This window comes from Meriones unguiculatus (genome assembly GCF_030254825.1).
Source record: "Meriones unguiculatus strain TT.TT164.6M chromosome 13 unlocalized genomic scaffold, Bangor_MerUng_6.1 Chr13_unordered_Scaffold_34, whole genome shotgun sequence".
NCBI lineage: Eukaryota > Metazoa > Chordata > Mammalia > Rodentia > Muridae > Meriones > Meriones unguiculatus.
In genome coordinates this window covers 9,365,261-9,390,234 of record NW_026843646.1, presented here as the reverse complement: position 1 = coordinate 9,390,234, position 24,974 = coordinate 9,365,261, and the positions used below count along the sequence as shown (strand labels likewise).

Below are 24,974 nucleotides of genomic sequence, written 5' to 3'. Positions count from 1 at the left end.
CCCAGGCTACAGAAGCATCTCACTAAATTTACAGCAAGAAACCCAGTAGCAGGGCAGCTGTCTCCAGAATTTCTCTGGGTGAGGGGATAGCCCCCTTTACTAACAAAGGCAACAATTACTACTCAGGTCTGTACGCCTGAGATGAGCTGTGGCAATTCCTGAAAAACACCTGCCATTCAGTGACCATACCTAAAAAACGGAGGAGAGCTCCTTTGGGAAAAATCATCTTCCTGCCAAGGGTATTCCACCCACCACAGGATTCCAGGAAGTACCAGAAACTAACACCCAACACCTAAGATATCCCAATGGGTAGAGGCCAGTGTCAAAGCTCAACCAACAAAAGACAGAGCAATACGGCATCTCCAGAACCCAGTTCTCCAGGAGCAAGTGGCCCTGGATACCCCAGCATAAAGACAATTTCACGCCAATCTCCCTTATGAACATTGATGCAAAAATACTCAACAAAATACTTTGCAAACCCAATACAAGAACACATCAAAGATATCATCCACTACAACCAAGTAGGCTTCATGCCAGCTATGCAGGGGTGGTTCAATATACAGAAATCCATTGATATGATCCACCATATTAACAAATTGAAAGAAAAATAAACACATGATAATCTCCTTAGTTGCTGAAAAAGCATTTGAAAAAATCCAGCATCCATGCATGTTTAAAGTATTGGAGAGATCAGGGATACAGGGCACTTACCTAAACATAGTAAAGGCGATATACAGCAAGCTTATAGCCAACATCAAGCTAAACAGAAAAAAAACTAAAAGCAATCCCACTTAATTCAGGGACAAGGCAAGGCTGCCCAATCTCTCCATATCTCTTCAACATAGTTCTCAAAGTCCTTGCTAGAGTAATAAGACAATTAAAGAAGAACAAGGGGATACAAATGGGAAAGGAAGAAGCCAAAGTATCACTATTTGCAGATGATATGATAGTACATCTTAGTGACCCCAAAATTTCTACCAGGGAACTCCTCAATCTGACAAACACTTTCAGCAAAGTGGCTGGATACAAAATAAACTCAAAAAATATGTAGCCCTCCTGTATACAAAAGACAAAAGTGCTGAGAAAAAAATTAGGTAAAAAAAAAACACCCTTCACAATAGTCAAAAAGGACATAAAGTACCGTGGTGTGACCCTAACCAAGCAAGTCAAAGACTTGTATGAAAAAATTTCCAGTCTCTAAAGAAAGAAATAAAGGAAGATATCAGAAGATGGAAAGATCTCTCATGCTCATGGCTTGGCAGGATTAACATAGTAAAAATGGTCCTCTTACCAAACGCAATCTACAGATTTAATGTAATTCCCATCAAATTACCAACACAATTCTTTACAGACCTTGAAAGAAAAATTCCCGACTTCATATGGAATAACAGGAAACCCAGAATTGCTAAAACAATCTTCCATAATAAAAGATCTCAAGCTGTACTATAGAGCAACAGTAATAAGAACTGCATGGAACTTGCATAGACACCAACTAGTGGATCAACGGAATTGGATAGAAGTCCTAGAAATACACCCACACACTATGGACTCCTTATTTTTGTCAAAGATGCCAAAACCATACAATGGAAAAAAGATAGCATCTTCCACAAATGGTGCTGGTCTAAATGGATGTCTACATGTAGGAAAATGAAAATAGATCCATAATTATCACTCTGCACAAAACTAAAGTTCAGGTGGATCAAAGACCTCAGTATAAAACCAGACATACTAACCCCGTTAGAAGAAAAAGTGAGGAAGAACCTTGAACTCATTTGCACAGGCTACAACTTCCTGAACAGAACACCAACAGTACAGGCTCTAAGAGCAACAATCAATAAATGGGACCTCATGAAACTGAAAATCTTCTATAAGTCAAAGGAAACTGTTGTCAAAACAAAACGACTGCCTACAGATTGGGAAAGGATCTTCACCAACCCTATATCTGACAGAAGGTTAATATCCAGTATTTATAACCCAAATTAAAAAATGGGGTACAGAGCTACACAGAGAATTCTCAATAGAGGAATATAGAATGGCAGAGAAACACTTAAAGAAATGTTCAACATTCTTAGTCATCAGGGAAATGCAAAACAAAACCACCCTGAGATTTCACCTTACACCCATCAAAATGACAGAGACAATTAACTCAAGTGACAACTCATGCTGGATAGGATTTGGAGAAAGGGGAACCCTCCTTCATTGCTGGTGGGAATGTAAACTTATACAACCACTTTACAAATCAACCTGACACTTTCTCAGACAATTAGGAATAGCGCTTCCTCAAGATCCAGCTATACCACTCCTAAGCATATATCCAAAAGGCGCTCAAGTATACAACAAGAACATCTGCTCAACTATGTTTATAATAGCTTTATTTGTAATAGCCAGAAGCTGGAAACAGCACAGATGGCCCTCAGTTGAGGAATGAATACAGAAATTGTGGTATATCTATACGATGGAATATTACACAGCAATGAAAAACAAGGAAAACATGAAATTTGCAGGTAAATGGTGGGAAGTGGAAAAGATCATCCTGAGTGAGGTACCCCAGAAGCAGAAAGACTCACAGGGTATATACTCACTCATAAGTGGATATAGGATATAAAATATAGGATAAAAATACTAAAATCTGTACACCTAAGGAAGTTAATCAGGAAGTTGTATGCTGGCTAAGATGCTCAAACCCCATGCAGAAAGGCAAAGAGGATGGACATCAGATGAGGGAGAATACAGGGACAGGACAGGAGCCTACCAAAGAGGGCCTTTGAAAGGCCCTACCCTGCAGGGTGTCAAGGCAGATGCTGAGACTCATAGCCAAACTTTGGGCAGAGTGCAGGGAATCTTATGGAAGAACTGGGAGATAGTAAACTTGGAGAGGACAGGAGCTCCACAAGGACAGTAACAGTTCCAAAAATTCTGAACACAGGGGTCTTTTTTGAAACTGATATGCCAGCCAAGGACCACTCATGGAGATGGCCTGAAACCCCTGCACAAAAGGTAGCCTATGGCAGTTCAGTATCCAAGTGGGCTTCGTAGTAATGGGGACAGGGACTGTCTCTGACAGGAACTCATTAGCCTGCTCTTTGATCACCTCCGATTGAAAGGGGATCAGCCTTGCCAGGCCACAGAAGACAATGCAGCCCCTCCTAATGAGACCTGATAGAGTAGGATCAGATTGAAGTGGAGGAGGACCTCTTTTATCAGTGGACTGGGAAAGGGACAGGGGTGGGAAAGATGGAGGGTGGGATTGGGAGGGGAGGATGAGGGAGGTACAGGGGGGATACAAAGTGAATAAACTGTTGTTAATAAAAATTTAAAAAGAACACAATAAAATGTTGAAAGATTTTTTAAAAACTATGCTGTTTCACAGACTTTCAAACTTTGAAAATATTGCCTGATATCAGTTATTGCTCCTAAATATAAATAAATAAATAAATAAATAAATAAATAGGAAGGATACTTCATACTCATCAAAGGAAAATTCCACCAAGATGACATCTGTATTCTGAGCAACAATGCCCCAAATACAAGGACACCCACATTTGTAAAAGAAACATTAATAAAACTTAAAGAACATATCAATCACCATACATTAATAGTGGGAGAGGTCAACATGTCACTATCATCAAGGGACAGAGCAATGGAAAAGGACTTACACTGAGAGATAATGACACAAATGGAGGTCATGAATCAAATGAACCTAACAGATATCCAAAGAATTTTTTAACCCAAACAAATTTATCTTCTTTCAGCACCTCATGGACCCTTCTCCAAAACTTAACATACAGTAGGTCACAAACCAGGTCTCAACAGATACAGTAAGATTGAAATAATATCTTGTATCCTATCAGACTATGATGGACTAAAGTTGGACCTCAATAATAACAGAAATAACAAAATGCCTATACACACTTGGGAACTGAACAACTCCCTACTCAATGAAATCTAGGTCAGGGAAAAAATAAAGAAAGAACTTCCTACAAAGGTACCTCATACCCAAACTGCAATGAAAGCAGTCCTAAGAGGACTTTTAATAGCACTAAAGGCCTTTATAAGCTATTGGAGACATCCTATACAAGCAACTGAATGGCAGACTTGAAAGCCCTAGAAAAAAGAAGCAGACACACTCAACAGGAGTAGACTACTAGGACTAACCAAACTCAGGGCTGAAATCAATACATTAGAAACAGAGAGAATAATTCAAAGAATCAACAAAACCAAGAGCTAGTTCTTTGAGAAAATCAAATACATAGACAAACTCTTAGTCAAACTAAGTAAATGGCAGAAAGACACTATCCAAATCAACAGTCTGAAAGGAAGAGAGAGAGAGATAACAGACACTGAGAAAATCCAAAGAACCATTAGATCTTATGTCAAAAAACTATATGCTGCAAAATTTAAAAATCTAAATGAAATATACAATTCTCTTGTTAGATTCCACTTACCAAAGTTGAATCAAAATCAGGTAAAGATATTAAATAGTCTTTTACTGCCTAAGGGAATAGAAGCAGCCATCTAAATACTTGCAACCAAAAAAAGCCAAGAGTGAGATGATTTCAGAGCAGAATTCTACAAGACCGTCAATGAAGAGTCAATATCAATATTCTTGAAATTATTCCACAAAATAGAAATGGACACAACATGACCAAACTCCTTTTGTAAGACCACAGTCACCTTGTTAAATCCTCAGAGACCCCCCAAAAGAAAGAGACATTCAGACCAATCTCTTTTATGAACAATGATTCAAAAATACTCAATAAAATAATCGCAAACCAAATCCAAGAACATATCAAAGATATCATCCACCATTACCAAGTAGGCTTTATCCCAGGCATGCAGGGATAGTTCAATATAGGGAATCTTAATCCATCATATAAACAAATTGAAAAAAAAAAAACAGGATCATTTCCTTAGATGCTGAAAAAACATTTGACAATATCCAACAGTTATTCTTGTTTAAAGTCTTGGAGATACTCGGGACAGAGGCACAGATCTAAAAATAGTAAAGACAATATACAGCAATCCTATAGCTAACATCAAACTAAATGGAAAGAAAGTTAAATCAATTCCACTGAACTCAGGGACAAGAAAAGCCACACGCTCTCTCTAAATCTCTTCAGTACAGTACTCAAAGTCCTATCTAGGGCAATAAGATAACTAAAGGAGATCAAGGGGATACAAATTGATAAGGAAGAAGTCAAAGTATTGTTATTCACAGATGATATGACAGTATACAAAAGTGACCCCAAAATTCTACTGTAGGGAACTCCTATAGTTGAAAACACTTTATCAAAGTGGTTGGATATAAAGTTAACTCAAAAAAAATCGGTAACACTCCTGTATGCAAAAGACAAATGGACTGAGAAAGAATTAGGAAAACAACACCCTTCACAATAGGCAGGGGAAAAAATCAATGTATCTTGGAGTTATTCTCAACAAGAAAGTGAAAAACCTATATGAAAAAACAAAAACAACTTACAACTTTATGCCTCTGAAGAAAGAAATTAAAAAAGATAGCAGAATATAGAAATATTTCTCGTAATCATGAATCAGTAGGATTAACATAGTAGAAATTGCCACCTTACCAAAAACAATCTACAGATTCAATGATATTCCCATGAAAATATCAACACAATTCCTCACGAACCTTGAAGGAACAATTCTCAGCTTTATATGGAAAAATAAAAAACTCAGAATAGCTAAAACAATCCTGTACAGTAGCAGATCTTCAGGAGGTATCCCCACCCCTGCTCTCAAGCTCTACTATAAATCAATAGTAATAAACCTGCATGATACTGGAATAAAAACAGACTGGTAGATAAAAGGAATTAAAGTGAGGGCCCATAAATAAACCCACACACGTATGGACATTTGAATTTTGACAAAGAAGCCAAAACCATGCAATGGAAAAAGGACAACATCTTCAACAAATGGTGCTGGTCTAACTGGAAGTCCACATGTGGGAAAATGAAAATAGATCAGTATTTATCACCCTGCACTAAACTAAAGTTCAAGTTGATTAAAGACTTCCAACCTAAAACCAGCTACACTAAATCTGTTAGAAGAAAAAGTGGGAAAGAGTCTTGACCTCATTGGTATATAAGATAACTTCCTAAACATAACACCAAAAGCACTGGCTCTAAGATCAACAATTAATAAATAGGATCTCCTGAAACTAAAACCTTCTGTGAATCAAAGAACTCTGTCAATAGAACAAATCAACAGCCTATACAGCCTGAGAAAAGATCTTCACCAACCCTACATACAGCAGAGAGGGCTAATAAACAAAATATATAAAAAACTCAAGAAACTAAACTCCAACAAACTGAATAATCCACTTTAAAACTGGGGTACAGAACTAAACAGTGTATTCTCCACAGAGGTATAGTGGAAAAACATTTAACTAAATGCTAAATATCAATAGTCATCATGGAAATGCAAATCAAAATGACTTTGATATTCCATCAGAATTGCTAAGATCAAAACCTGAAGAGAAAGCACATGCCAGTAAGGATGAGGAGAAAGGGAAACACTCCTCCATTGCTGGTGAGAGTGCAAACTTATACGAACACATTAGAAATCATTCTGATGCTTTCTCAGACAATTGGAAATAGTGCTACTTCAAGTCTCAGATATATTCTTCCTGGGCATATTTCCAAAAGATGCTCCACCATTCAATAAATACATTTGCTCAATTATGTTCACAGCATCTATATTCATAATAGCCAGAATCTGGAAGCAACCTACATGTCTCTCAATAAAACAACAGTTATAGAAATTGTGGTACATTTACACAGTGGAATGCTAGTCATGCGTTAAAAACAGGGAAATCATGAAATTTTCAGGGAAATGGGATGAAACTAGAAAAGATTATTCTGAGTGAGGTATACCAGAATCAGAAAGACATGCATGGTATATACTCATTTATAAGTGGATAATAGCCATAATACAGGACAAACATACTATAATCCACAGACCTAAAGAAGCTAAATAAAAAGGAGGATTCTATGGAGGATGCTCAATTCTCATTCAAAAGGGCAAATAGAATTGATACCAGATGTGACTGAAGAGAGGGAACAGAATGAGAGCTTAACATACATGTCCTCTGAAAGACTCAACCCTGTAGGGGATCAAAGCAGATGCTAAGACTCAGAACCAAACTTTTGGCAGAGCACAGGGAGTCATAGGAAAGAGTGGGGGATAGATAGACTCAGAGCTGACAGGAGCTCCATAAGAAGACCAACATGGCCAACAAATCTTGAACTGTGGGGACATGCAGAGACTCATGCACACACCAAAGCCATTCATGAAGAGGACCCATACCCCTGCTCAGATGTAGCTAATAGGCAGCTCAGTCTCCATGTTGGATCCCTAGTAAGGGTAGCAGGGGCTGGCTCTGACCTGGACTCTGTTGCCTGCTCTTTGATCACTTCCCCATGGTGGAGGAGGCATTGGTATACCATAAAGGAAGAGGATGTAGACAGTCCTAGTGAGATTTGATAAGTTGGGGTCAGCCAGTAGGAAAGAAGAGCTCCTCCTATCTGATAAAATGGGACAAGGTGGAAAGAGGAATGGAGGATGAGACAAGGAAGGAGGCTACAATTGAGATGTTAAATTATTTTTAAATTTTATTTATTACAAATTATTCACTTTGTATACCAACTGTAGCCCCCTCCGTCATCTATTCCCAGACCCACCCACCCTCTTTCTTTTCTCCTATGCCCTTTCCGTAATCTGATAGGGGAGGAACTCCTTCCCTTCTATCTGATCCTAGCTTATCAGGTCTCATCAAGGATGGCTGCATCATCATTCTCGGTGGCCTTGCAAGGCTTCACCCCCAAGAGGAGTGATTTAAGAGCCAAGTTCATGTCAGAGAATAAATTAGAAAAAACAAATTTAAATAAAAAATAAATTAAATGTGAATAAAAATGAATGAATAAAGTTAAAAAAAAAACAAAAACAACAGGTTGGAAGAATGTCACACCCCTGCAATTCAATGACTCAGAAAGCTCAGAAAGTGTTAATGTCATGAATACATGCCCTGTAAAATATTAAATATACTCTCTGCCAAATTTCAAATACAAGATGTGGATGAAGATCAACACAAAAACCTATGCTTACATAGAAAAAACAAAACAAATCTAAATAAAAACCCAAAACCCTGCATTCCAGACTCAGCAGCCAATGATGATTTTGGCCTAAATTTTATCCCAACACTCAACTGGAGTTAGACCTGTAAGTGCAAAACCTGCCTGGTGTACATACTGACTTTCAGGACAGCCTGAGTACACAGAAACTTTTTCATTCAATGTCAAAACCAGAAACATCATCTTCTCTGGGAGTGTTTTTTGATTCAATCAAATAATTTCTGACCAAATTCGCTATTGGCTTGTGGCCATCCAATGATGAAAATGTAGTCTAACTTCAGTGATCCTAAAATTTGGCAATAACTCATACACCGTTTAAATGTCCAAAGTCTCTTCTGACATATAAGAAAATCTCTTGACTGCCACATCAGAAGCAAGTTACATCATTCCAACATAGATGCACAGCATACTCCTTCCCATTCCAGTAGAAAGGAATGTATACATAGTGAGGGAAACTGTACCAAGAAAAGAAGACCATCAAGGAAAACAGCAAATTTTGTTGCTGTTTCAAAAGTCTTAGAGGGTCCTATCTATGCAAAGTCTCATACATCTCTCATATTGGTTACTTCCACTCCCTATAGGCAGCACACTATGACAGGTATCTCATAACTTAGGTATCTCAACATGTAGTGTCAAGATGCAACTCAGGCTTCACCCTCACGGCTTCATGCAATGAACTTTTACAGTATCTTTACTGGTTATCTGACTTTGCCAAACACAGAAGGCTGGCACAGTGCTGAATAGAAACCACAAAGAATCTATTACATTAAATTTTACATCTTTCTTGTTTCCAGAAAAAGCACAACATAGGTGAGCCTGTCAATTTGGATTCAAAATTGGGATGGACTGTGCCACACTTGAACCAATTGTAGCAGGCTTTATATGAAGTTTATTCCTGGCACTAGGAATCAATTTGAGTCCTCCTTCCATTAACAGAAGAAGTATCAGGAAGGCATTTACTCTATGAATATCATTTTAGGCTTCAAATCTAGAGCTAGGACCTTTTCTTTGATGGTGATAATCTCCTTGAAAAATTCTGCCTCTGTTTCATCACATGACTGCCATTTGAAACTACCTAGTAATGTTTTTCTCTACAAACCAAAGTACACTTATTTCTGCTCCACTTGTCTCTTTCTTTCCCTGTGGTCCTGAATGTCTCTCTAATAATAACCATACAACAGATTCAATATTCTATCTAAGAAATCCTGTCCATCATTTTTTTAATTCTGCCTTACTCAATTTCAAGGCATGGGCAGAATAAGTATGATTTACAGCTAAAATATCACACAAATGACCTCTAGCTTAATTTTCCATGGAGTCTATTGTGCACCGAAATCCTATGATTTCCTATGAAATCCTCTGTCTGCATTACTCTCAATACCTGGATCTTCTAGGTCCTACCAAAACAGTCAATGAAGCTCTGTTTACACCTTTATAATGCTTTTGCCATCTTAAGTCCTGATGTTTTCCACAGTCCTTTAAAAGAAAATATTCCAAGATTCTGTCCAGCAGTAAAATCACTCTTTGCATATAACTTTTTGTTCTAATTTGCTACTTTGATGTTGTGACTAAATTCCCTAACTAAAAGGATCTCAGGTCATGAATGGATTTACACGCTTAGTTTGGTACTGTCAGATCACAGTCCATCATTTTGGGAGTTTAGCATAGAAAGTCAATCTTGAAGAAAATTAAGGCAAAAGCCATGAGCAAATGTTTCCTGGGTTGGTCTCTTGCTTCATCACTGTCTCATGCTCAGGTAGTTATCTTATGCAGCCCAGGCCCACTTGCTTAGTGATATTGCATCTCTCAGTGGAAGAGCCTTCCCACATCAATCATCTATCAACACAATCTCTCACAGATATAGCAACCAGCTTCTCTGATGAGGGCATGAAATTTATTGAGGCTCCCTCAGATGACTGCAGGCTTTGAAATGTTGACAACAGAAGCTAATGCAGACAAAGACACAACAATATAGGAGAAAGTTTTAAACACCCCAAAACAATGTGTCAATTCTATCAGTCACTTAAGAAGCAAAAACTGAGACATTGATGATTGCAACAACTTGAAAACACAGATATACCAAGAAATGAGGAGAGGCAAGCCTTTAAGATCAAGAAGAGAAAAGTAAAACTGTTTCTCTAAATCAAGTCTCCAAATCAACAAAAACTAAAGGAATTATAGCATAATATAATAAATTTTCAGAAGGCAAAAATATGTGAAGGTCTATGACTTTCAAGAGAAACAATATAGTTAGATTATAACTAATCAAATCATACAATATACATAGCACCCCTGTCAAAAGCAAACACAAAGATAGACCTATAAATATAACATAGTCCTATTTAAGCAAATATAATAGGCTTATAGTCAAAATCAAAATCAAAGAAATCACTGGCCATTACTCAACTTGTGCAATATGGCTACTTCCTTTGGCAACAATAAAATATGTATTGGAGGTGGAGGGCTATTCCAATTGAAGATATTCCATTAAAACATACAATGTTTCAATATTAGATAAATGATTTTGACTACTAAAATTATCTCATACTCTTAAGATAAAGAAAAAGATATCTGTTAGAATCACTTGGAAATCATATTATTTTCTGACTGATGATGGGATATATGTATGCATTGGTGTAAGAAAATGTAAACTTCTAAGCCAAGTTGAAGAAAGCAGAATTTTAAGAAACAGTGTGTTTGTATTATATGCTTAAACATCTTTTTTTGCACTAATTGCCTTAACAACCAATATCATCTTCATGTAGTGTGTTTTAAGATCTTTTCTTGTGCTTTCAGGTATGTTTGTATATTCAGGATGTGCTGTGGTATGTGATATGAATAAATTCCATAAGAAAATCCAGGCAAAACATAATCAAACTATTGGAGGAAACCAATAAATTCCTTAAATAAAGCCAACAAACATTTGAGGGATGTGAGGCTTTGCTGGATTAGGGTAAAATCTGACATCTTTGGATAGCCATTTATTTGCACTCAGTCTATGAAGGTGAACTCTGTTTTCTCAGGGAAGGGCCTAAAAATCCACTCCCTGATCTGTATGACCCCAGGTCTGGTAAAGAGCCTCAGGGTAGATTATTAGCCAAACCCTTTCCTGATAAGAAAACTGCTCCAACAAGCATCTCTAAATTCCTAGAAATCCATCACCCTGCTAAGGATCTTATTCTTCAGCAGTGACTTTCAACTGTACTCAGAGATTTTCCCCCTACAAATAGAATAATTAAGTACTGTGTTCTCCTTCTTGCAATAGGACCATGATACTGCATGGAAAATGAGTATACATTTTCATGCATACATAAGCCAAGTATCCTTGACCACTAGACCCCAGTAAATCAAACATTCATCCTCAAAATCCTTCTCTCTGCCCAAGGTTTATAAATCCCTGACTTCAAATAAACATGCTGGGTGTGAATCCATGTGGTTGGTTGTATGCCACTTGATACCATCAGCCTTCCATCATGGCCCCTGAGAGTCATCATTTATCCCCCTTTGGGCCTGCTCTCTGGCCCACTGGGCCTAGGACTCACTGGGTCTGTGTCTCACCAGGCCTGAGTCTTGGTTGCAACCAACCAGGCATGGACTTTCACCTGCAATTCTGAGGTGCTTAGCACAGCAGCTTAACCAAGAATGGTAACACGTTGGTATTGCCATAGGCTCTGGAACACCCGAATTTCCACTACCACTGGTGATCTCATTCTACCTATAACAGTCCATAGAAAATTCTTTTGATACTCCAGCCTAGTGAACATATCAGACTCAGAAGCCAGAAAAATACCAATTGAATTTTTGGCTTTTGAAAATGCTTATTTAAAATGCAAAAGGGTGATTAGGCTTTTAAAAGCAAGATCAGCACCAAGAGAGGAATGGATTAGAAATACGGTGAATATTTGAACTCAGGTTTATGATGCTAACCAGATAGGAGAACAACTTTCTAAGAATCTAAGAAAAGGAGGGTGGTCCAGCATGGCAACAATCAGTGTGCAATGTTTCTGAGGGGAACAGGTTCTAAAATTCTGAAATTTGTGAATGGTTGGGCTGCTGAAGCCAGAACATCCACATTGAGGTATCCTGGGTGAGAGGGGACAACTTGTGAGCTTGGAGAGATTGTAGCCAGGTTACCCATGGACATCTCTGAGGATTGAGAGTGGCGAATATTCAATCCCCCTGTACTTCCCCTTGCCCCAAGCATGGGTCTCCCTGCTCAGCAGAGGTGGCAGTAGTTGTCCCATGCATATGATCACATGAGTGATCCCAAAATTTAACCAGAGAACTCCTTCAGCTGGTAAACACTTTCAGCAAAAGGGCTGGTTACAAAATTAACAAAAATTCCGTAGCCCCCTTATATACAAAAGACAAAAGGGCCAAGAAAGAAATTAGGGTAAAAACACCCTTCAAAATAGCCACTAATAACATAAAGCACCTTGGTGTGACTATACCTAAACAACTGAAAGACCTGTTTGAAAAACAATTCAGCTTCTGAAGGAATTAATTGAAATACATATCAGAAGAATAAAAGATCTCCCATGCTCATGGATTGGTAGAATTAAAACAATGAAAATGGCCATTCTGCCAAAGGCAATCTACAGATCCAATGCAATTCCCATCACATACCCACACAATTCATTACAGAGCTTGAAAGAAAAAAATTGTCAATTTCATATACGAAACAAAAAATCCAGAATTGCTAAAACAATCTTGTATAACAACAGATCTTCTGGATCTCGAACTGTCCCACAGAGCAATAATAATAATAAAATTGCATGCTACTGCCATAGGAACATAATGGTGGATTAATGGAATCAAACAGAAGACTCAGAAATAAAGCAACACAGCTAAGGATACTTTATTTATTTATTTATTTATTTTGACAAAGAATCCAAAACCATACAATGGAAAAATGACAGAATCTTCACTAAATGGTGCTGGTCTAACTGGATGTCTACCTGTAGAAAATGCAAATAGATCCATATTTATCACCCTGGACCAAATTAAAGCACAAGTGGATCAAATATTTCAACATAAAACCAGACACACCAAACCTGTTAATAGAAAAAGTGGGGAAGAGCCTTGAACTCATTGGTACAGGAGACAACTTCCTGAAAAGAACACCAACAGCACAGGCTCTAAAATCAACAATCAATAAATGGGACCTCATGAAACTGAAAAACTTCTGTAAAGCAAAAGACTGTCATCAGATCAAAACAACAACCTACAGACTGGGAAAGTATCTTCAACAACCCTTTATCTTACAGAGGAATATTGATATTGAATGGCAGAGAAACACTTAAAGCAATGCTCAAAGTCCTTAGTCATCAGGGAAATGCAAATCAAAACCCTGAGATTTTACCTTACACCCATCAGAATGACTAGGATAAAAAACTCAATTGACAACACATGCTGGTGTGGATGTGGAGAAAGAGGAACCCTCCTCCATTGCTGGTGTGAATATAAACTTTTACAACCACTTTGGAAATCAATCTGGCTCCTTCTCAGACAATTAGGAATAGTGCTTCCTCAAGATCTAGCTATGCCACTCCTAGGCATATATCCAAATGATGCTCAAGTACCTAACATGGAAATTTGCTCCACCATGTTCAAAGCAGCTTTATTCATGATAGCCAGAAGCTGGAAACAACCCAGATGACCCTCAATTGAGGAATGGATACAGAAATTGCACATTTACACAATGGAATACTACTTAGTAATTAAAAACAAGGAAATCATGAAATTTGCAGGCCATTGGTGGGATCGAGAAAATATCCTGAGTAAGGTATCCCAGAAGCAGAAGGACACATATGGTGGATATTAGACATACAATATAGGATAATCATACTGAAATCTGTATATCTAAGGAAGCAAAGGAAGAAGGAGGACCCTGGGTAAGATAATCAATCCTCACTCAGAAAGGCCAATGGGATGGACGTTAAAAGATGGAGAAAACAGGGAAAAGGGCAGGATTCTACCACAGAGGGCCTCTGAAAGACTAAGGAATATGGAGACCACTGGACAAATAAAACTTTGGAAGAAAAAGGATAGATCACCTAAAGAAAATGTCCAAAGAAAAAGAGTAAACTGGCCAAGTGGTATCACCTACCTCCATGTTGTCTCTTCTGCCTTCTACAGACATAAGTGCAAATGATCTTTATGTGCTTGTTAAGGAGAATTCAAAATTTCAATCTCATATCAGAGAAGCCACCTGGTAAGAAACAGAGGAAAACAGAAAAATAAGAGATGATTCTATTGTCATGAATCTCATAAGCTTCTGGCAAGATGTGATTTCTGTACTTACCACAAACTTCAATAATCAAGAAGAATGTGTACAGTGCTTGTGAAAGAAAGAGGGGGTGAGAGAAAAAGCAAAAAAAAATAAGCCTGAAATATAGCCAAGTTTACATGAAAAGGGGTAAGTAAACTCTAGCATGAAAAATTTGCACTGGACCAGAGATACCTTTGATTTTATAATTAATACAAATTAAATAAACACAGATTTCACAACTGCTACAAGACAAACACAAAGTGACACCAAAACTGTTATATTTCTGACCCTTCAGCTACTACTAACATCCTTTACAGAGAGTCCTTTTGCTCTGGAAGTCTCTTGGAAAATGGCGATGATCATAAGCTGGGCTATGGCTTGTAGTCCCTCATATCCCCTTGTCAGTTCAGGCACAACCCAGCCCTTGCCAACACTCACACACAAAAAATGTTGGAGAATAATTTAGTTTCTGTTTCCTGCTGCATGAATTATGTCACAAGATGTGGAATCTTCCCTATCCACTTCTTTAAAACCAGGCACACCTGACAAAATTCTGCTTCTCAGAAATTCCTTTTGTACCCTGGAATTGAATTTCTCTAAATCATGGCATTGTGACTGGTGGTAGTTGAAAGGTTAAAAACATACAATCAAGTATTGCTGAAAGATGACCACCACCACCTCTTTTCTTCCAGTATTAAAACTATTTGTAAAATTTGTTACACAAAGCTGTTTGTGGAATACAACATTCATCATTTCTAGAAATGAGACCTTCAGTTTTCCAATCTGTCCACTGCAAAACCAATGCCTTTGTGTGCACACTAGATAGTGATATTATAAGCACCACAACTTTCTACTGCCCAGGCCACAAAGTCCTCACTCCTCTGGACAATCAAGAAGAGTTGGAGGCCAAGGGTCTCTGCCGAGATCACCACATGGAGACCAACAGAACCACAGCCTGAACCACAGTCCATCTCGTTCAAAGCAGATAAGCTTGTGATAGCTCAGCAGCCTGCTCTTCCTGGCCTGGGGACAATAGCCCCACACTCAGCATGACAAGGCCTCTGGTCTCACTCACAGCTCTTTAAAGCTACATCAGAGGAAAATCCCAGAACAAACCCATAAACTACCTCCCACTGTTGCTCCTGACTGCTAGGCCTTCCCAGAGTCCCTCATTAGCTTGAACAATAGAGCTGAGTCTCAAGACAGTAGTAGCTCCTCTACCAGTGGATCAATGATCAAATGATGCAGAGTGCAGAGGCATTCTAGCTTTGCCCTAACCCCTATGGGCACACAGAATCTTAGTGTTGTTATAAAAGAATGAAAATCCCAATTATACAATTTTAAAACCTGCTAGCTCAGAGAGGCAGAAAAAGCACCCATCTGACCCTGCTACTCACCTCACCTCCAAGAGAAAAAGCCCCACAAGCTCATCAGCTCAGATGACAGCTCAGAGGGGATAGGCCAAAGGAACCCAAGGCCAAAGTCTTTCTAGCTCAAAGCTCAAAAAGCCCCAAATCTACCAAGCTAAAACTGCCACTTTTACACTCTGTCTTAAATACATTTCAGCTGAAAGTTCCACTTACTCTTTAATCCCTGTCAGCTGGCTTCTTGCTTTGCCTCTTGACCTAGGGTTAACATTATTTAATCCTGTGCACAGAGAGCTTTTGAATTAAAGTTATGTTCTAGGGATGACAGAAACATACCAAAATCACCTGTTTACAATAAACGGAAAGTTCTTGGAATTAAGGTTTGTATTAGGGCTCACCCACACCAAACAGAGCACAGGTTTTTACTTTTCACAATCTAAGGGCTCACACTGGGATCAAATATCCTGCAACATCCTCATCTTGGAAATGTTTTAAAATACAGTCTTCCACTTTCTCAGGGCACCTGCTCATCTTCCAAGATACAGGTCATGTATGTTGCACACCCCATTACATGATCAGTGTCCAGTGCAGTCATCTCTACATCATAGTTGGGAAGTCCTTCAGCCAACCTTCAGTCAAAGCCTAAAAGTAACAACCATTAAAGAAACAAATGGCCATGAATTTGAAAACAAGGAGTAGCTAATGGGAGCTAAGTAAAAACGATAAATAAAACAAAAAGGATGTGGCTGTTCCTAAGTATGTTGGAGTAGAAAGTTTAATACAGATAGAGGAGAGAACATAGTCAGACACAGGAACATCTGGAACAGTCTAGAGTTGACATGACCTTGGGCCATGTGAGAACATAGGAGAGAGGGAAACAGAGACCCAGAACAAAAGGCCAGGAAGGTAAATAGTAAATGAAAAAGACCAGATAACCAAAATGGTTGGAATACATAAGGAAGGACAGCTGGGAGGAGGGCAGCTCAGCTTCTGGGCTAGAGACCTGGATATGACACCCATAACTTGTTACCGGTAAGGACTAAGGGATGCTGGGAGAACCTGACAGCCACGTCTGCTTTGATTGTTACGTAGGCACCTTAACCATTCATCCCAGCATTAAGAGTAGAGAGGAATGAAAAGGTTAAAATGATTTCATTATAACCTTAAAATCTGGTTGCATGCGGGTTGATGCCCCAGGTCCCGCCTCTGAGAAAAAGGTATCAGATGGGTCTGATGCTCTTTGGGTGGATGACACCTAAATGAATATCGGTACAAAGTCCCAATTTATTTCTAATATCAGAGATCAGACCTCTACTCTTGCCTGATGCGTCTAAAACAAAAAGGGGAAACTGTAGAGAGCTGCGGAATGCTATGCCTTAAAGATGGAGCTGGTTTCCACCTTCCACCTTCCCGATGGTGAGTGCTCTCTGTCACGAACAATTCCACATTTGGCTAAGGCTGAGGATCTGGCTTGCTTCCATGTATGTGGACCTATCTGCATTGCCCACGTGGCACGCCTGGGTTGGCTACCCAGAGGCTATTTAAGCTGTAGGCTGGCTTTCCCCAGGGTCTGAGGATTGTTCAAGGTTCCTGAATAAACTGCATTGGAAAAAAAAAGTTGAAAATGGCCTTATGGTCCAATATTCTTCAAAGACTTCAAATAAGTATTACTCACAACTTTTTCTCAGGTTGTGCACTTTCAAATGGGGGGAGGGAAAACATGCCTGTTAGTCCCTACCACAGCAGTTTATCCAGAATTTCTGTGTTGTTTGAATTCGTGCAACTATAGAAATTTGCTTCCCAGAAACAAGTTCAGCAACTAATCCATATTCTTGATTCCCTTTGTGTATGACTCCCGACAAATGTACAGTTTTTACTTTTATTGAAGGTCTAAAATTTATTACCTGACTCATTAATATCTCCCCTCCTCCCCCTCCCTTTCTGTGTTGTGATAAATCCAGCTTCAAGGTAGGTCAGTGAACTCAATTCTTACACAGTTCCCTCTTTATTTGTAATTGCTAACCTCCAAAAAATATCAGAGTGCTCAGTGGATATTCATTTACTGGTCTCTTTTACATCACACTAACCAGTCAGGGTTTCCCTAAAATGAGATGCAGGACAATGTTCTAGGCATTGGGCAGTAGGGGCAGCATTCAGTACTCAAAGAAATTCTCAGTTACTTAACATGTGAAAGGATGATCTACAGGAGACATTGCTTTAAACAAAAATGAATATCAAACCACTAGAGAAAGAGGAATGAAATTCTTAATGACTGGGGATTATCAGAGAATATTAACTAATAAGAGACTAGAGCAGTGATGCATCAACAAAATAAAATTTAATAATACCAACAACTGACTTTTAAAAAATTATTTATTTATTATGTATACAATGTTCTGTGTGCATCTACACCTGCATGCCAGAAGAGGGCACCAGATCTCATTATAGATGGTTATGCCCCATGTGGTTGCTGGGAATTGAACTTGTGACCTCTGGAAGAGCAGCCAGTGCTCTTAAACTCTTAGTTGAAAAATACATAGGCATAATGACTTTGAAAAACACAGGCCATTTTCTTGTAGAGGGAAAGCCATTAATAAGATACTGTTTGATGTTGTCCCTGTGTAGAATATTAGCTGCTGAAACCTGTAACCTGACAGACACAGCTTTATCCCATAACCTGTGTCTCAAATTTGAACTGACAGTACTGTGTCAATGAGGATTGTACATATAGGCATAGGACAGTCCCTTAATTTGAAATTCAATATTTACTAGATCAAGGTACCTGACCCAAATTGTACACCCACAAATCTGGTCTGCTTTCATTTGCATTCATGAATTAATAAATAAATGTTGGGAACTTACAAATTAAAAAGACATCACCCTGGCACATTTCTAGACAATCCTGGTGAGCAAACATGGGTATCTCAGGATCCTATTCTCTAACAGGCCTGGTTAGCAGACTACTTATCAGTGGGTTGTTTTACAGGCAGTTTTCCCTCAGCTAAATTGTAACTGGTGCCACTAGTTTCTCAGCAATAGGAAATCCTTTACATCATCAGTTATACTCTTCTATATGACAGCTTGATATTGGAGTGCTCTCTGACACGGGACTTATCATTTACAACCCCCACAAAATCCAAATGGATCATTTAGAACTTAGAGAACCTACCTGACACCCCCAAAGGTCACCAGGAACTATGACTAAAAAAGAGTCACAGAATAGTGACTCTACCATAAGGCCAGCATGAACTAGGCCATGGGTCACCATTTCCAAAAACAAGGTCATAAGATTCCCTACCCAAGGAACAGCGTGAGGATAACCACAAGGATGGGAAGGTATCTTATGTCAAAGTGGGGCATTTGTCTTGAGCAACCCACCAACCTTGTAGTAGGACATTCAATGACACAGAAAATACATAACATTCCTGAGGCCAAGAGATACCTCGCTCAATGTTAGTTATGTTAGCTTTGTAAAAAGCTTGCCCTCGCTGAATGTCACCCAATCCTGTAACTGTTAAACTGGAACTTCCTGGTCCTCCCTAAAACCCCAGTCAAAACCCTGCCATGTAGATGCTCAGGGCTCTCCTCTCTGATCCACTATGTTGGTGATGATGGAGAGACCCAGCTTAAACCCAAATAAAACATTTTGCTCTTGCATATGTGGTTTGGCTCCTGGTGATCTTTGGTGACCTGATCTGGCCATAACATATGGGTTCTCATATTGGATCCCCAAGTCTCCCAGGCACATGTTGCTGAACAATACCCAGTAAGTGAGGAGCACTCTGTGTCTGTCTGTGTCTTTCTCTGTGTTTCTCTAGTTTCCCATTTAGGGCCTTAGGGCAAAATGTGTAATCTGTGTGGTCAGAAAGGTTAGAGCTGATGCTTTAGACAGCTGAGGGCCAGAGGGTGCCTGGAAGACATTCCAGACCCCCCTCAAAGGGGCAAATCTGTAAAAGGAGTTGAGCACTGAGATTTCTGTGATCTCTGGACCTCAGAGAGGATGAATGTGCCTCTATCTGTAAAGGGTGGTAGAGTACCCAGTTTTCTGTGATCTCTGAATCTTTGGACAATGACAATGCAGGTAGCTGCTGCATCAGAGATTTGCTGATATCCCACTTTCATTTTTTCCACTGCAGGAGTGGTGGGATGTGCTGTCTGGCCCTGTGTATTTTTCTGCTGCATAAGCAATGGGATCCAGCAGTCTGTATCTTGTTTAACTGTTTTGACTCTCACTGCCATTTTTTTTTTGTCTCTGGGACTGACTGAGGACATGGGACAGAATCCTTCAATACCCCTAGATCTGATTCTTTCACATTTCAGGGAGGCTTGAGCCATGCTTCACAGGCTCCAGTGAGAGTGGGAAGGAGGTGCCAAAGGATGGATACAGTATGTGGAGCCCCAGGCTTGGAACCTCTGCCAATGTTCTCTGGTCTCTGGTCTGGCAGAGATTAGCCACTACTCTGGCCTCAGGTCTGGCAGAGCATGTCCCCTGCTCTGGACTCTGATCTTGCAGAGATTTGTTGCTGCTGTGGTCTCTGGTCTGGCAGAGTTTTGCTGGTGCTTTGGCCTTTGATCTGGTAGAGGTCAACAGATATGTTACTGCTCCATTCTCTGGTCTGGCTGAATGCAGGTCACCGTTCCAAACTCTGGTGTAGTTGGTGGATCTTGATTTCGGGGTAGGCCACCACTAATGGAACAGGATAGAGGTCCCATAGAGAGACAGGACACTGTTTTGAGTTTTCGTATTTTCTTCCTCTTCCATTTTCTTTGCACGCATTGTACCCAGTACATTTTTTTCATATATCATATATATGATTAATATATATCATATATCATATATATATATGATGAAAGGATGTACACATAAACACAACTTAAAAATTGTATATATATATATATGATGATCATATGTATATATGTATATATGTACATATGTATATATGTATATGTGTATATATAATGAAATATACATATATATACATATATATGTGATGAAATATATAGAGAGTATTATATATATATACTCTAAATCTTGCTGAATAGTGCTGAATAGTGGTGTTTCAATGTCTTCCTCATATTTCAACTGAATTATTTTTAGGCCCTAATCTAAACCTAATTCTTATTAGTATATGGTGGTTTTTCTTGTTTTGAATGTGTGGTTTTATTTTCTTAGTTAACAGTGTGTACACAGTCCCTTATACCAGGGTCATCATGCTTGTGTCTCTGAAAAAGTAATAACAACAATAGTGCTAATAATTTTAATTACTAAAATGAAAGTAACTGAGTGCATTGTACAATCATCTCAGATGCTCATTTTAGACAGGACATTTTCTCATGAAAATTTTTTTCATGAGGCATAAAATGCCTGTTAAGCTTAGTGTTTGTTTACAACATTCTCTTGAAAACAAGGTTCAAGATGCATCCTGAAGTCATAACATCAAATGATGTACAGAGAGGACATAATTAGCTTTGCAGATATGGTCTCCTAGGGATAAGTATGGCAGGATGCAAAACCCAAGATTTTCTAATGATATAACATCTCATAAAACTTAATGCAAATATAGTTTCTTTCCAGAAAATGAATATGTACATGAAGCCAACTATTTATAAAGCAGGTATACAATGAATGTTAGGAGAGGCACCAGGTTAAAAACTAACACCAAATAAGTAGCACTGTTGCTGTATCTGTAATTTCTATCTTCTTTGGAAAGCAGAGACAGGAAGACTGTTAACCCCTGTATTTAAGGCAGAGCATCTGCATGAAGAAAAGCAATGCTTTGCTTCTCCTGTTCCTTTTCTTTCTCCTCCTCCTCCTTCTTTACCTCATATTTGTGAAGCAAATGTTCTACCTCTGTTCTGTATTCCTAGCTTCTGTACAACAAAGGCAGATACTGATAGTCTTTACATATGATAAAGCCAGATGATAAACCTCACTAAAGCTTGAAGGAAGTAACTTGTTATGGGATAAATGAAAGAGAACACAGAGAAGGCAACAGGCATAGAAGAGGCTGTCTTATTAACAGCAGTAAATAAACAAAATAAAAAGACTTCAGGAGAAGTTTATTACAGATGGCACAATGGCTGGCATTAACAAATAAAATGCTGTGTGCTCCCATCATCTAGTTGGGAATTCTGTATTACTTTCAGATTATGAAGACTTTGTTAATGGCATTTACTCTTTAAAAGGTTATTTGTTACCCAATACCTAATTTCTGAACACACAAATATAATTCATGCAAACACCATTCTGTCTCTATAAGCTTATAGTCTTGTGGGGTAATCCACCATAAACAAACCCATAGACCATGCATACAAATGTATAAATCACTATACATTCCACAATGAAAACTAAAGAAAAGCAAGAGGGACCTAACACCCCAGAAGGGATAAAGAACATATGTATTCAATAATAATAATAATAATAATAATAATAATAATAATAATAATAACAATTAAAGAGGAAGCCAGAGAGGCTGAAGTGATGGCTTACTGATGAAAACTACTTTCTGTGAGGCTGGATAGATGGCTCAGAGGTTGAGAGCACTGGATGTTCTTCCAGAGGCATGAGTTCAATTTTCAGCAACCACATGGTGGCTCACAACCATCTATAATGAGATCTGGTGCCCTCTTCTGGCATGCAGGTGTACATGCACACAACATTGTGTATGTAATAAACAATAAATCTTAAAAAATAAACCAAAACTATGTTTTGTTTTGTTTTGTGTGTGTGTGTGTGTTTTGTCTTTTTGCAGACCTCCTAGCATGTCCATAGTGGTTGACAAGCTTCTGTAGTTCCTGTTTCAGGGAATTTGATGCCATGTGACCTCCTGGGATATAAGGCATACATGTGGTACACTTATATACTATACATACAAGTAAAATGCTCTTATCACTCATCTATGCAAAAGATAAAAATACCTCCCCCCTTAAAAAAGAAATCAGTGGGCATAGTGGCACACACCGGATCTCTGTGTTTTTGAGGCCATTCTGGTCTACAGACCTAGTCCAGTCCAGGCAAAGCTACAAAGAAACCCTGTCTCGAAAAGCAAAACAAATAACAACAAAACAATACAAAAACAAACAAATGAAAAAGATCATAAAGCAAGTGTGGTGACACATGCCTGTAAATGGCGCACCACGAAGGTCAGGAATGAAGGTCAACCTGGACTATAAGAAACTGTCTCAGAAACAAAACAGAAGCAACAACAAAATAGCACAAGAATCTGCGTGTCTGGGATGCTTTGGGACATTCAAGTTTTTTATCCTAATTCTTGGCTCTATAGGAAGCTATTGAGGAGTGTAGTTGTTTGAATGAAAATGGCCCCTATAGTCTCATATGTTTGAAAATATGGTCCCTCATTGGTGGAAAAATTAGGAAGTGTGATCTTGTTGAAGAGCTGTGTCACTCTGGGTAGGCTTTGAGGTTTTAAAATCCCACACCAATCTCAGTTAGCTCTTTGCCTCATACTTGTAGATCAGGATGTAAGCTCACAGCCACTGTTCTCTTTGGTGCTCTGCCTGCCATTCCTGTCTGCCACTATGGTCCCTTCCATGATGGTCATGGACTTATCCTCTGAAACTCTAGGTACCCAACCAACCGTTTCTTCTATGAGCTGCTTTGGTCATGATATCTTAGCACAGTGATAGAAAAGTAGCTAAGAGAAGGGGTTTGAGAACAGGAGAGAAATGCTTTGATGTACACTTATCTCAAAGATCCTTTTGTCCTGTAAAATTAATTGTAAGATTTCAGAAATTTCAGGCCTCAGAGCATCCCAACCCAGAAGGTCTAGCCCTCTCGGGTGGGACGGGGGAGGGGCTTGCGCGAGGCACGGCGCAGGCGCAGTGCACGCCTCCATTGTCAAGCATGATGCAAGCGCCATTGCTATGGCTACAGACGCTGAAGGGAAAACGCTGAGCTCCTCCTGGGCCTGGTGGGCGGCGGCGGCGAGGGTTGGCGACAGGAACCCTCTTCCCTGGCGCGGTGGCGGGGGTCGTGGCACACCTACTGGAGTACTGAGTGGTAGGCTGAGTCCAGGAGAAGCCAGGTAAGGCTGTGGGGCAGGCGCCGCCTGGGATGCGTCTCCACCCCCAGGCTCCGCCTCCGCCCACGCAGGCTCCGCCTCCATCCCTGGCTCCGTTTCCGCCCACCCAGGCTCCGCCTCCGCCACCGGGCTTCGCCTACAACCCTTGACTCCGCCTCCGCCCCCGGGCTCCTCCCCCGTCTCCGCCCCCGGGCTATGCCTCCTTCTCGGGCTCCTCCCCCGCCTCTGCCTCTGGGCTCCACCTCTGCACGCAGCAGCCATCCAGTGGGCTGGGCCTGTCATTGCAGCTGGGAGGCAGGGAGGAGAGAGGGTTGGGTCCGGTGGTGGAGGAGTTGCAGGTCCACAGGTGTTGGCCATCCTGGAGCGGCAGAGCCTGGCTGGCTGTGGGCGTGTGTGAGGGACCCGCTGGATTGGGGTCACAGGGCGAGGCCAGGGCGGTACAACCGTGGGTTGGCGGGCTGGGCGGGTCATGAGAGCCTGCCGGCGTTCAAACAAGAGCTTCTGTGCTGGCTGCTGGTACCCAGGAATGCGCCCTCTGGCCGCAGGGGTTGGGAGGACGGGAACACACTGTGTGTAGTTCCTAGGGATACACTTGTGCCTTGCATCCGGAGGAAGAGTGATGCTAGGGCCAATCCTCCTGGAAAGGAAGTACAGAGAGTCGGGGGCTGCCACCTGCCTGCCCTGGGGCTCATGGGGTGGGGGAGCTTGGACATCCGGGTCGAAAGAAAGGAGGGTACTTGGAATGGCTACAGGATTCGTGCACATTTCTAGGAACCTTTTTTTCAGGACGTATATGTCGGCATTCCAGAATGAAATGATTCTTCTTAAGTAAAGACAGCCAGCCTCTTGGGTAAAGAGAGCCAGTGCTCTCTCTCACTCATCTTTCACGAGTTTTGATTGTTCCCTTTATTTGTCCGAGAATTCTTCATAAGGAACAGTTTGGCAGATACATTGCTATTTATACTTTGATGGACTTGCACAACCAGTAGTATACAGGGTTCATGCAGGCTTATTTTCTTATTTTTATCTCTTTGTGTTTTTATGTCTAGATAAACAGGATGTAATAACAAGGTAGAGCTGGGAAAGCTCTTTTATTTCAGGTTTATTCCAGTTTTACACTTGCAGGGAATTTTAGCTACCAGCCCTG

General features: G+C 39.9%; 1 protein-coding gene across 1 annotated transcript in view; it reads right to left on the bottom strand.

Moving 5' to 3' along the window:
- The window catches only part of LOC110542709 (zinc finger protein 62 homolog), a gene marked incomplete at its 3' end in the record, with an annotated part of 129,330 nt that extends 104,738 nt beyond the window's left edge, over positions 1 to 24,592 (bottom strand). Inside the window, 1 exon segment of the mRNA XM_060376248.1 lies at positions 23,745 to 24,592. Within this exon segment, the coding sequence (XP_060232231.1) occupies positions 23,745 to 24,592 (848 nt within the window).
- Positions 24,593 to 24,974: the final 382 nt, after the last annotated feature.